We start from the raw sequence: 14,154 nt of genomic DNA, 5'->3' as shown, positions 1-14,154 counted from the left end.
GGTGCAGTTGATTTTCCTGGGATTAACACTTTTTCTCCCCCTTAAAAGCAAAAATCAAAGTTTTGTGAAGAAGTAAAAGTAGGACTTACTTACATAATCTAGGTCTTGAAGCAGCAATTGCAGTAGCAAAATGAAGGCAAGCTTATAACTATTATCTAAATTACAAAAGCTCAAAACCTAAGTTCAAAAATGGCATCTGAGGTGCAGAGCTCAGACATGCATATGTGGTCAGCTTGGAATCACGATGAAGAAAGAGGAGGCTGCTCAAAAAGGAAGTATGTAGTGTTGCAGCTTCCTGCCAAGGCAGACAAAGGAAGTAATCTCACAGAATTCTCTCTAGCAATTTTTACAAGAAAGCTCGTCAATAGGTTTACCACACCTATCAGCCAATCACCCATTCCCACCACCCTTCTGAGTAATAACCCTCCCTCTCACTATATATAAAGGTCTGGTGACTTCCGTTTCAGTGTACAGTCATATCTCGGGATGAATACGCTTCAGCTTAAATATTTTCAGGTTGCGCTCTGTGGCGACCTGGAAGTAACGGAGTGCGTTACTTCCAGGTTTCGCGGCTTGCGCATGCGCAGACACTCAAAATGACATCACGCGCATGCACGGAAGCGGCGAAACGCAACCCGCGCAAACGCAGATGTGCAGTCGTGTCTTATGTTCACTTCAGGATGCGAATGGGGCTCTGGAACGGATCCCATTCACATCCAGAGGTACCACTGTATCTGAAGAAGTGTGCATGCACATGAAAGCTCATACCAATAACAAACTTAGTTGGTCTTTAAGGTGCTACTGGAAGGAATTTTTTTATTTTGTTTCGGGGAAAAAACTCTGTGAGCCTCAGTCCCTTCATGTGCCTACCAGGCAAAGCATGAATTGTTGATCTGACTGCAATAAGGTCATCTCAATAAACCCCCTAGAGCCAAGGTTCTTCAGTAGAATCCAAAGTAACAGAATTGTACTTCTACATGCGGCACATAGTTAAACTGGATGGCCGCTAACCTAGATGCCTTTAAAAGAGGATTAGGCAAACTGATGGAGTAGTGGGCCGTTGATGGGAAAAAACGAAACTCATGGCCACTGGGCCCATCACCTCCTGGCAAATAGAAGGGGAAGAAATGGAGGCAGGGAGAGATTTTACTTTCTTGGGCTCCATGATCACTGCAGATGGTGACAGCAGTCACGAAATTAAAAGACGCCTGTTCCTTGGGAGAAAGGCGATGGCAAACCTAGACTGCATCTTAAAAAGCAGAGACATCACCTTGCCAACAAAGGTCCGTACAGTTCAAGCTATGGTTTTCCCAGTAATGATGTATGGAAGTGAGAGCTGGACCATCAAGAAGGCTGATCACCAAAGAATGGATGTTTTTGAATTCTGGTGCTGGAGGAGACTCTTGAGAGTCCCATGGACTGCAAGAAGATCCAACCTCTCCATTCTGAAGGATATCAGCCCTGAGTGCTCACTGGAAGGACAGATCCTGACGCTGAGGCTCCAAGACTTTGGCCACCTCATGAGAAGAGAAGACTCCCTGGAAAAGACCCTGATGCTGGGAAAGATGGAGTGCACAAGGAGAAGGGGACGACAGAGGACGAGATGGTGGGACGGTGTTCTCGAAGCTACCAGCATGAGTTTGTCCAATCTGCAGGAGGCAGTGGAAGACAGGAGTGCCTGGCGTGCTCTGGTCCAGGGGGGTCACAAAAAAACCGACACGACTAAACACCTAAACAACAACAACAACAAAGTCATGATGGCTCTGTTCTGCCTCCACAGTTGGAAGCAGCAATGTTCTGGATATCAGTTGCTGGAAGCCACAGGAGGGAAGAAGGGTCTTGTGCCCCAATGCTGCTTGCTGGTTCTCCACAGATGTTTGGTTGGCCACTGTGAGAACAGGATTCTGAATGAGATGGACCATTGCCCCCATCCAGCAGGCTCTTCCTACATTCTTTAGCAGCTTGCAAGTGGTTTAAGTTTGTACTTTTGCCATGCTGAGCATCCCTCTCCCCATGAAACTTTACAAGCCCATGGATAAAAACACAGAAGGGCAATGGCCACTCAAGGTTAATCGCCTTGTGCATTTTACAGCCGGGAACCCAGGCCGGGACTCTCTCCTTTGCCAGCAGCCGAGGCATTTCCTGGGTCGATTTTATAGGCAGCTCCGCATTAAGATGTAGATAGCCTATTGATCACGGTTGTTGCAGCCGGATGCAGTAATGATTATTCCTAAATAATAGGTTAAAAGCTTTCTGTGCTACGAGGGCGCCTCTGAAGAGTTGGGGGGAAGAGGGTGCAATCAAGCTGTGAAGGAAGGCTGCAAACAGCAGTGGATCTCCAGGGCCTGAGGAATATTGGAAGCTGCCTTCTGCTAAGTCAGATCATAGAATCGTAGAGTTGGAAGGGACCCCAGAAATTAGCTAGTCCAACCCCCTGCAGTGCAGGAACAGGCAGCTGTCCCTTATGGGGATCGAACCTCCAACCTTGGCGTTATCAGCACCACGCTCTAACCAACCGAGCTATCCACACCCAAGTATCACCTCGGGCGGAGATTTCCCTGAACCGCAATGTAACGTCCGGTAGGGGAACAGTCTAGCCAGAAGAGCTTTGACTCCTCGGCCCAGCTGGTGCTTTTTGCAGGGGAACCTGTGCAGACTGGGGCTCTTCAGAATCAGGCCCCAGACTTGGTTCAGATGATGCCTGAGGTGCAGACTGAGACTCCTCTGGTTCCAAATCCGAGCCCGAGTCCCAGGCCATCACATACTGGAACACCATGACTGAAACCAGGGTGCATGGAAATGACGTTTACCTTCCCGGCGCAGCGGTCCTATTTATCTACTTGCACTTTGACGTGCTTTCGAACTGCTAGGTTGGCAGGAGCTGGGACCGAGCAACGGGAGCTCACCCTGTCACAGGGATTTGAACCGCTGACCTTCCGATCGGCAAGCCCTAGGCTCTGTGGTTTAAAGGACCCCTGGACGGTTATGTCCAGTCAAAGGCGACTTCGGGGTTGTGGCGCTCATCTTGCTTTCAGGCCGAGGGAGTCGGCGTTTGTCCACAGCCAGCTTTCCAGGTCAATGTGATGGGGTGAGCAAACAAGCACCAGCTGGGCACCAGCTGGGCCAAGTCAGGGTCCTGAGCCTGCCCTGGCTCCAGATGCGGGGATGACCTCGTTGCCTCCAGTTGGGCCATCACTTACAGCTGCTCCACTACCGGTTGGGTCAGGGGAGGCTGAGGCGGCCTCTGGGTCTAGTAACCCACCAACGTCTCCCGAGCTTGCAGAGACTGAGGTCTGAGAGAAGGAGAGACCTGAGTACTCGCAGGAGGACTGCTCACTGGGGATCAGGACCGGCCATTACCCCGACAAAGATAAAAGGCTGTTGAACCCCGCCCCAGGTTGCGGGAGCAATATTGCTGTTCGCCAGAACCTGCCTGAGACCCTGTGCCTGACCTAGCCTGGTTTCCTGCCTCGGCCCTGTCGGACTGACTCCTCGCGGAACCCTTGGATTCGGGACCGGACCTGGACTGCATCACTCGGATTACCCCCGGGCCCAGCACACATTGCGCCAGAAGCGGTTCAGTCCTGCTGGCCACATGACCCGGAAAGCTGTCTGTGGACAAACCCCAGTTCCCTCGGCCTGAAAGCGAGATGAACGCCACAACCCCACAGTCGCCTTTGACTGGACTTAACCGTCCAGGGGTCCTTCACCTTTTTTTACCTAAAGGAGAGAAGCGAGGGGGGGCGCCAGCCCGCAATGGTGCCCACCTGAGAGGTGCCAGAACTGTGCTCAGGTGCACTTCAGCTGCTGAGTGCCTCACTCCTGCAGAGAATCCACCTATGGCCCCCACCCCCTGGAATCCTGCCAGACAAACAGTACCTAATTAACTTGATCCCAGGTGGATGAAGACATCTGTAGTGCTACACTTGCAAAAGATCAAGTTCTCTTGCCGTTCTCCCCCTCTCCTCTCCCCTCTCCTCCACCCCTTTTTTTAAAGAAAGAGGCATTTATAAAAATTAGAGGTACCAACCTGTGTAAATCCTTCAGCAGTATTTGCATTTAAATTGAAAATGTGAATGCATCTGGTCTCATAAGTGCCAAGTAATTACTTGATATTAAAAAGTTTTGAGATGCCCTGGTAGGATAATGCCTTGCTGCTTAACTGCACCGACACTTTTTGGAAGTTGGGGATTTGTTAAATGCTAAGGAGCAGAGGAGGAGCCCCACCAGGAGCAGAGGAAGGCGCTGCTGGCGTCTGGAAGGAGAGGAGCGTGGGGAGATGCTGTTTGCGGAGCCGGACTGTGGCTCCTTCCAGCTCAGTATCGCCCACACGGACTGGCAGCAACAACTCTCTGGGGATTCAGACGGGGGTCTCTATTGCAGTTAGGACTGTTCCACAGTTGGAAGCAAGATTTCCGGGGCTTCCTTGTGTCCCAGCGGCCCCTCTGCCTCCCTTCCCTTTTCCAATGGCAGTGCCCTGACAGTCTCGCTAGTTCCACAGATTCTCTTAATTTGCTTTGCCAGTCTGATTTAGATGGGGTAGCATCTGGGGGAGCTGTAGTTTGTTAGGGGCACTGCAGGTTGTTATGAGACCCTCCTATTCCCCTCCCAAAACCACCAATCCCTTTTCCCAGGGAGCTCCTGCAATTGTAGCTTTGGCAGGGGGGGGGGGATGAGAGTCTCCTAACAGCCATCAGCACCCTCAAGAAACTATAGTTCCCAGGATTCTTGGGGGGAAAGCCATGTGTGTTTCAAAGCGGAACTGTAGTCCTTTAAATGCACGGTGTGAATGTGGCTTTGATCGCGAAGTGGGGGTGAGAGAGAGAAAAAAGACTCAGCAGAATTTTCTCAGGGGGGAAGAAACAGTCTTCTGAGAATTGTTGGCTCAGCTCTAGCCCAATTTGCTTCATCTCGCAGGCTGGCTCGTCGACGCCACGGGCTTTGCATGGTCAAACCCGTAAACACCCTCTGCAGAGGCCGATGTGAGCAGCCCTGGGTCCCTGGTGGGCGCTTCAGAGGCGGCTGACTTTGCCATAAGTATTCCAGCAAAGCCTGTTGACAGAAGGGAGCTGAAAGGCTCCCTTTGATGCCATTCATGCCCGGCTAAATGTGCATTTGCAAGATAGGGATGTTTGGGCAGATTAGAGGAATGCTTGGGGTGGAGGTAGGCCAGCACAGCTACACCTCGAGAGGGCATGGAGAAGTTGTCGCCAAGGCAGTTGCAACTTAATTTGTGCATTAGAAATGCAGTTGGTTGAGGCAGGGGATAGGAGGGGTCGTGTTTGGCCACAGGGAGGGCTTAGGACATGTTTTGGAATTGCTTAAGAAGATGTTCTGGAGTAGTTGAGTCTTGCAGGTGGGGCGTTTCCTGAGTGTGGAGCAGTCAGCTGCTAAAATGGCCTCCCTTTTTTGTAAAAGTGTCAACTCCTTTAAGGCAAATGCCCGTCCAAAGCAGCTTAAAATGATCAGGGAGGAAAGATGAAAGGAACAATTAAAGAAAAGCGGAAAGCTACAACTCAGCAGCGCTCCATATAGAATCAGAGAATTGTGGAGTTGGAGGTATAAAGGGTAAGGTAAAGGACCCCTGACTGTTAAGTCCAGTCGTGGACGACTCTGGGGTTGTGCGCTCATCTCGCTCTATAGGCCGAGGGAGCCGACGTTTGTCCGCAGACAGTTTTTCCAGGTCATGTGGCCAGCATGACTAAGCCGCTTCTGGGGAAACCAGAGCAAGCGCACGGAAACATTGTTTACCTTCCCGCCGGAGTGGTACCTATTTATCTACTTGCACTTTGACGTGCTTTTGAACTGCTAGGTGGGCAGGAGCAGGGACCGAGCAACGGGAGCTCACCCCGTCACAGGGATTCGAACCACCGACCTTCTGATTGGCAATCCTAAGGGGCTCAGTGGTTTAGACCACAGCACCACCCGCGTCCCTTCTCACCTTTACGTACTTCTGAGAAGAGCAAAGCAGAATCTGGCCAGCATGTGCAAGTCTACTCTCTTTTTTAGACCTATGATTCCAGCTAGCTTCCTAGCTGCTGTTGGACAAGCTACAGGACAAACCCGTTTGCATTTCCTTTCCTTCAGCCCCTCTCCTGTGTAGCAGCTGTGGGCTTTGAACTTTCCAGCCCACTACTCTACTGTTGCACATGTGTGCGTTGGCGCAAGGGCCCATCCTGGCTGTCCTAGCCACCTGCTAAGAGAATGAGGAGTCAGGAGCACATTTATTTGACTGGCACCAGAGTTAGGGCCGATTCCCGAACCAGCTAGAGAGACAGCTTGCGCATGTCCCATGTGGAGCTGGAAGGGACCCCAAAAGTAATTTCTGCAATGCAGGGATCTCAGCTAAGGCATCCATGACAGATGGCCATCTAACCTCTGCTAAAAAAAAACTCCAGAGAAGGAGAGTCCACAACCTCTTGAGGGAGACGGTTCCACTGTCAAACAGCTCTTAATCCTTTAGAATCGGTGTTATATTGTCCCGGCAGCTGCTCCCAGTCACCAGCCTGTCAGCCACATTCTGGATCAGTTGTAGTTTCTGGAATAAGATGTTTGAAGATGGCTCTCATATCATAGAATCACAAAAACAGAGTTGGAAGGAACCCCAAGGGACCCCAAGAATCATCTAGTCTACCCCCTGCAATATCTCCTCTCAGTCTTCTCTTCTCCAGGCTAGACCAGCCAACTCCCTCAAGCATTCCTCAGGAGGCTTGGTTTCCAGAGCCTTGGTCCAAAGAGTCAAAGCTGTTGAGTGTGGATGAGAGATTTCTGTATTTGCCAGGGGGGAGGGAGCTGTCCTATGTGAACTATGGATGCCCTCATAAGACCTTTCCCAGCATGCATTGCTGCACATACGGCCACAAAATTGCCAAATGACGTAAGAACCGTGTCGCGACACAGAGGGACGATGAGCTTGTCTAGAGCCTTCTGCCTTTTGTTGCGATAATGTCCCCCTTGGTCAGTCCACCATTGCATCAGTCCAGGGCAACAGACTGTCAGCAGTGTCCTAATTTCACCCACACCTCGTCCTCCTGGGAAGTAAGGGGGTGTGGAATCAGCTGCCAGAGAAATAAGGGGGCGTGGAAGTTCTCCTAGGCTGCGGAGTCCGTGCTGCTGCTGCTGAAATTTGCATTTTGCTATTTGTCTTGCACAGTTTGCATTCAGCCTGAATGTTTGCTTGCTAAAACGTTCGGCCCGTGTCTTTGTCTTCGTGGCACTTTTCCAGCACGGAGCAAAACAGAGACACTTATACGAGCAGGAATCGTATGGGTGGCACTTAAAAAGTGGCTTATCTTTTAAGGTGGCTTGGGGAGCATCAAACTTCAGCACGCCCAGAGGCTAAGTGAGAGCAGCTGGCCAGGCAGAGAGGCACAGTGGTTGCTTCTCCTTGGCCTCGTGGCTACAGCATAACACAGCAAAGCACATTCAGTCCAAAGGAAAATGTATATTTTTTTGGGGGGGGGATTAGCTGTTACTTACAGAACTGCTGGCCCAACAGAGATGCTCTCCCTTTTTGACGGTTTGCCATAGTGTTGTGTGGAAGGGGGGGGGAATCTTACTTTGTTTCTTGTTATTTCTCTGCCCTTCCACCTAAGGCCCCAGGGTTTGGTTGCAACAGTGAAAACACGATATTAAAATCAGTTTAAAGAAACTTACAATCACAGAAATAATGTAGGTGCTGAAAATATACATCCCAGGTTGTCAAAAGCCATTCGTCATTTGCCAGAAGCTGCACAATGAAGGTGTCAGACACACTTCTGTGGGGAAGGGGTTTCCCAGCTCAGGGGCCACTACAGAGAAGGCCCTGTGCTGCCACCCCTTGAGCCTCAGTGGGTGGAGGAACGACCAAAAGGGCCCCATCTGCCTATCTCAGCACCCAAGAGAGTCTGTAAGGAAGGAGGTGGTTTTTTAGGTATTTGGGTTATATCTGTGTTGTTTTAATGAGAAATGACTTTATTCCAGCATTTCAAACCATTGCATGAACCCAACACACACTTATCCTCTGCAATCTGTACTTCTTTGAATTTTGCAAAACACTTCTCCAACCAAATAATGTGTATTAAAGGGTGCATAAGAATGTGTGTATTAGTGGGGGAAAGCATCAATGAATGCATTACATGGAAGGAAGCAGCTTGCAGAAATATGCACATTAGTCAAAAGTACATACAAAAAATGTGTACTTTAAGAGAATTTTGCACTAAATTGCCATCAAAGTTTCACACAGCTTTTGAAACATTATACTTGTGTTGCAAGTTGCTGAAAAAATGTGGACAACCCAATTGGAAAAGCTGTGAGAAGTAGAAATTGGCAGGTTCCTGCATCCCTGGTCTCACCTGTGCAGTGAATATAAATGGGTCCTTGCCCCCCAACTCACCTTGCGCTTCTCTTCTTTTTAGCCTTGAAGAAAGGGCGGTTCTGGATCACACCTGACCCATATCACAAAGACGACAACATCCAGATCGGCCGGGAGGTCAAGATCTCCTGCCAGGTGGAGGCGGTCCCTTCCGAGGAGCTCACCTTCAGCTGGTTCAAAAACGGCCGGCCGCTGCGCAGCTCGGAGAGGATGGTCATCACCCAGACGGACCCCGACGTCTCCCCGGGCACCACCAACTTGGATATCATTGACCTGAAGTTCACGGACTTTGGGACATACACCTGTGTTGCATCCCTGAAGGGCGGGGGGATTTCGGACATCAGCATCGATGTCAACATTTCCAGCAGCACAGGTGAGGGCATTTCCGTCACTGATGGAGTCTGATTTGGCAGCCAGAATGGGAGGCAAGAGGTAATGTGTCAGATGGCTGTTGCGGTTGCTCGAGAGTAACCAGGCAGGACTCCGACCTGTCATTTACAGGCTTTATTTTGGTGCAAACTATTTACAGTGAAGAGCCCCAAAGCTCATGTCTGGCTCAATCGCTAGCAGAATCCGGGAGTGGTCTCTTTTTGGACCTCCCCCAACATAAGAGTTTTGTTACCCCCAAACGTCTCCTCCCCTCTCTGTGCCTCAAACTACTGCAAGTCATTTTGGACTCACAGCTGTCCATGGAGGTGCTGGTTAATTCTGTGTCCAGGGCGGCTGTCTGCCAGCTCCAACTGGTACACAGGCTGAGACCCTCCCTGCCCGCAGACTGTCATAGAATCATAGAATCATAGAATCATAGAGTTGGAAGAGACCACAAGGGCCATCGAGTCCAACCCCCTGCCAAGCAGGAAACACCATCAGAGCACTCCTGACATATGGTTGTCAAGCCTCTGCTTAAAGACCTCCAAAGAAGGAGACTCCACCACACTCCTTGGCAGCAAATTCCACTGTCGAACAGCTCATACTGTCAGGAAGTTCTTCCTAATGTTTAGGTGGAATCTTCTTTCTTGTAGTTTGGAACCATTGCTCCGTGTCCGCTTCTCTGGAGCAGCAGAAAACAACCTTTCTCCCTCCTCTATGTGACATCCTTTTATATATTTGAACATGGCTATCATATCACCCCTTAACCTCCTCTTCTCCAGGCTAAACATGCCCAGCTCCCTTAGCCGTTCTTCATAAGGCATCGTTTCCAGGCCTTTTGGTTGCCCTCCTCTGGACACGTTCTGTCTCGCCAGAGTGGTGCATGCTCTGGTTATCTCCCGTTTGAATTACTGCAAAGCACTCTACATGGGGCTACCTTTGAAGGTGACCCTGAATTTGCAATTAATCCAGAATGTGGCAGCCAGACTGGTGACTGGGAGTGGCCACCGGGACCACAAAACACTGTTCCTGAGAGATCTGCATTGACTCCCAGTATGTTTCCGATTCCAATTCCAATTCAAAGTGTTGGTGCTGACCTTGAAAGCCCTAAACGGCCTTCGTCCTGTATACCTGAAGGAGGATCTCCACCCCCATCGTTCAGCCCGGACACTGAGATCCAGTGCCGAGGTCCTTCTGGTGGTTCCCTCATTGCGAGAAGTGAGGTTACAGGGAACCAGACAGAGGGCCTTCTTGGTGGTGGCGCCCACCCTGTGGAACACCCTCCCTTCAGATGTGAAGGAAATAAGCCGCTATCCTATCTTTAAAAGACCTCTGAAGGCAGCCCTGTTCAGGGAAGTTTTTAATATTTAATGCTGTACTGTTTTTAACACTTGATTGGGAGCTGCCCAGAGTGGCTGGGGAAACTCAGCCAGATGGGCGGGGTATAAATAATAAATTATTATTATTATATGCACAGGATGGGCAATGGCAAGGGCATGTTTCCCTCTTGTCCGGCCTGCCCAGAAGCGGTGTTAAGGCTCTCACCAGCATCCTCTGGTCTTTGCACCTTTTCCCTGCTGGAGGTGGGGCTTTCCTCCTCCCCAGAAGAGGAACTGCTTTGCAAGATTTTCGGAGGCTCCCTGTAACACAATTGCTCTTCTGTTTCTCGCCTCTGAGCCGACGGCAGTTCCCTGACATAATGTTTATTTATTAATGGCATTTATAGCCCAACTTTTACTCCAAGGAGCTCCAGGTAGTGGCATCCATAGTTCTCCTCCAGCTGCTCCTCATTCAATCCCCACAACAACCACAACCCTGGGAGTTAGGTTAGGCTGAGAGAGGCAGAGGCTGGCCCAAGGTCGCCCAGTGAGCTCCCAGCTCCTAGACCAACACTCTACTGGTGTTTCTCAAGCTGGGGTCCCCAACTGGTTATGGACTACAATTCCCGTCTCCTCTAGCTAGCAGGACCAGTGGTCAGGGATGATGGGAGTTGTAGTCTAACAACAACTGATGACCCAAGTTTGAGAAACACTGCTCCAACCCCTCCACCACTGTGGAGATTCAGGTGGGTGGGCAGTGAATGGAGACCAGTGGCACAGTTGTCACGGAGCCTTGAGACTCCGTTAGGTTTCCAGGAGTGATGGGCAACCGTTCCCCACCTCTCATTTCAACAGGGGCACATATCAAAGGAGCTAATTTGGGCTGGGATTCATCATTGTCGCATCTCTTCATTGTTAAAACCATGCCCAAGGTGACTTACAACATGAACCGATTTGCACAATTACAAAAAATATATATAACCCAAGCTAGTTATGAGCTAGGTGGACCAGTGAGTCTGGTTCCGTATGAGGCCAGACCGTCCAAGTACCCCAATTTCCCATGCCTGGAATTACAGAAGCCATCCCAGTTTCTGATTGGATCCTGGAATGTCCACTTTTCCTTCACTGGAGAAATGGTGGAGGGGGTGGAATAGGACGCCCCTGTATTCACTGGAGAAAAGTTGGATGGGGTGGAATAGGACATCCCTATTTTCACCGGAGAAATGTTGGAGGCAGTGGCGTAGCGTGGGGGTGCAGGGGGGGCCGGCTGCACCGGGCGCAACATCTGGGGGGTAGGGTTAGGGGGCGCAAATCCACGGGTTAGGGGGCACAAATCCACGGGTTAGGGGGCGCAAATCCATGGGTTAGGGGGCGCAAATCCACGGGTTAGGGGGCACAAATCCATGGGTTAGGGGGCACAAATCCACGGGTTAGGGGGCGCAAATCCACGGGTTAGGGGGCGCAAATCCACGGGTTAGGGGTCACAAATCCACGGGTTAGGGGGCACAAATCCACGGGTTAGGGGGCACAAATCCACGGGTTAGGGGTCACAAATCCACGGGTTAGGGGGCACAAATCCACGGGTTAGGGGGCACAAATCCACGGGTTAGGGGGCGCAAATCCACGGGTTAGGGGGCGCAAATCCATGGGTTAGGGGGCGCAAATTACTTGCCTTGCCCCGGGTGCTGACAACCCACGCTATGCCACTGGTTGGGGGGTATGTAAGGCCTCCTACTCTATTGATATAGACCCCACTCCTGTGGAAAGAATGCATTCTGCAAGTTAAGCACCTCGGCGTAGGCCCCAATTCAGCCTAATTTAGTCTGCTTATTACTCAGAGCACTAGAGGAGAGGAAGGAAGAGCTCGTGAGGCTTTAGATTTGATTTCTGAGAAAGATTAACATTTTGGGAGGGTGATCAAGGAGGTGTCAGGGAAGAAGAGGAGGTGAGTTTTCAGCTGAGGACTGAAAGGCAAGAGGCGCTGCCATTGTTTGATGCTTTTGTAAAGCCAAACCCCCTGACCTGTAAAGCAGACGTTGTGGTCCTGGGAATGAGTGTCTCTCCACAGTCTCCTGGTCCTTTGTGGTATGAGTAACACGTCTCCTGGGACAACTTCGAGGAAGTCAGGCTGCTGACTCACCAGAAGGAGAAGGGGGGGGTTGGACAATGAGGGGGGCAGAGATTCAGTCGCAGTCAGAGGCAGCAATGCCAGTCACAGGAGGGAGGAGTCGCCCTTGTGCTTGGATCCTGCTTGCAGGTTTCCCACAGGCATCTGAGAGAACAGGATGTTGGTGTAGATGGGCCACTGGCCTGATCCTGCAGGGATCTTCCTGGGTTCTTATTTCCAGGGGTTGGGCTAGATGGCCCTTCCAACTCGACAATTCATGATGCTGATAGTTAGACAACAGAACTGGCATCCTGCGGGAGGCAGTGATGGTTACCAACTTGGATGGCCTGAACAGAGGACTGGACAGATTCATGGAGGACAAGGCTATTGATAACTATTAGGCATCATGGCTATTTTGCACCTCCCCCCCCCCTTGGAGGCAGCAATGATTCTGAACACCAGTTGCTGGAAACCACAAGAAGGGAGAATGTGACATGCCAGCCCAATCTCTGGGCAGTGAGAGACTCCAGGAGTTTCTGCGCTTACCCAGGAGTTAGTTTTCTTGGAATGAAGGTCAGCGGAGACTGTAGTGTCTTTAGAATATTTGGATTTATTGGCACATAGATACATCCTGAGCATAGGATGGAGGAGCTCACAGCATTGACACTCCAATGGGTGTCAATGGGCTTCTTCATTAGCTGCAGTTTTGGAGCCAGCACAGAGCAAGTGGGATGTCAGGTGTTGGCTGGATGAAGAGGAGGAGTGGGAGGCACCAGCCAGGGAAGAAGACTCAGGGGAGGAAGACTCAGAACCTGGACAGTGGTGGTGGGACACTGAGGACACGCCGGAGGATGAAGGTGGGGGACAGGAGGGTTGGAGGCTGAAGAAGCGACCGGCTTGAGTGAGAGAGAAGAGCTAGAGCAGAAAGCAATATAGACTCAGGACATGAAGCAGAGAAGGAGGGGCCGCTTGTCTCCAAGGTCACAGAGAGCCTTGCATGTAGCAGAACGGTGGGCACGGTGGCCCCACCCCAACTTAGTTTAAGGCTGCTTGGGAGACATCTGGCAGGGGAGGAGACGTAATGGGAAGTAGAAGGCAGAGAGCTTCAGTCCTGGCAACTGTTTCATGGGGACCAGTCCTTTTTTATAGGCATTGCTGCCTAGTATGCTGTTTTCTTGAAGGAAGAGCTAACCATTCGTTCTGCTTGTCTACATCTTGAGTGCTGACCTGCATCTAAACCAGCTGACAGCAGGGTACAGTCCTCTGAGAATTGAAAGGAACTCAGGGCATCATCCAGGCTGACCCCGCCCCTCAAGCTCATTACAGGCACACACACACAATATGTCAGGCCCTGGAAAGGTGGGCATTTGCCCCCAACATCCTCGCTGGCCAGCCTATCAGTTCTGGTGGGCCTGCGGGCGAGAGAATCCCCACCCCTCCTCTAGGATTTAAAATCAATATAAGACAGAATGTGAGCAATGTTCATGGATCCTAAAGTAACTTTGCTCAGGGTTACCAACATCCTTCTTTCCTTTAGCACAACACAGCTGCTCATAACTCACAGCAAGACCCAAATGTTGAAGTGTAGTGTGAATACAGGTCTTATTGGATGTCCATGGCATGATGGATGGGCGGCGGACACGGCTGTGTTGTGACCGTCTCGCCAGGTTGCCGCCGGGCCGTTCCACACAGTGGCATATTTCTTCTCCAGCAGAAAGTAACCGATGCATTATTGTTAGTTGTGATGGATTCATTTGGAAGAGGGATTGGAGATATCAGAAGCATCCATCAGAAGGTCGGACCTGAAAGCTCTCCATAACTTCCTCGGGCAGTGATGGATGGGCGATGATGGATGGAGAAAGGGCTGAGAGGAAGAAAGCCTTGAGGTAGAACCAATCTCCTTGGGTTTCCTCTTAGTCATCAACACCGTCTAGAGGGCAGAACTTGATCACAATCGCACAGCAAACTCCAAGTGCATGTGAAGGTCATTGAGAGTTACTCATCAC

At 50.7% G+C, this 14,154-nt stretch overlaps 1 protein-coding gene and 1 long non-coding RNA gene across 3 annotated transcripts in view; one reads left to right on the top strand and one right to left on the bottom strand.

Annotated features, from left to right (window-relative positions):
* The window catches only part of LOC309350062, a 492,019-nt gene that overhangs the window by 159,683 nt on the left and 318,182 nt on the right, over window positions 1-14,154 (bottom strand). The gene's annotated exons all lie outside the window — the stretch shown is intronic.
* MDGA2 (MAM domain containing glycosylphosphatidylinositol anchor 2) overlaps window positions 1-14,154 on the top strand; it is a 413,922-nt gene that overhangs the window by 265,135 nt on the left and 134,633 nt on the right. For both annotated transcript variants that reach the window (XM_081875889.1, XM_081875890.1), the window contains exon 7: window positions 8,397-8,726. In XM_081875889.1, the coding sequence (XP_081732015.1) occupies window positions 8,397-8,726 (330 nt within the window). The remainder of the gene's footprint in view (window positions 1-8,396; window positions 8,727-14,154) is intronic.

Source organism: Podarcis erhardii, assembly GCF_964252035.2.
Source record: "Podarcis erhardii genome assembly, chromosome: 1".
NCBI lineage: Eukaryota > Metazoa > Chordata > Lepidosauria > Squamata > Lacertidae > Podarcis > Podarcis erhardii.
The sequence above is the reverse complement of the archived record's forward strand: the minus strand, read 5'-3'. Positions and strand labels throughout refer to the sequence as shown.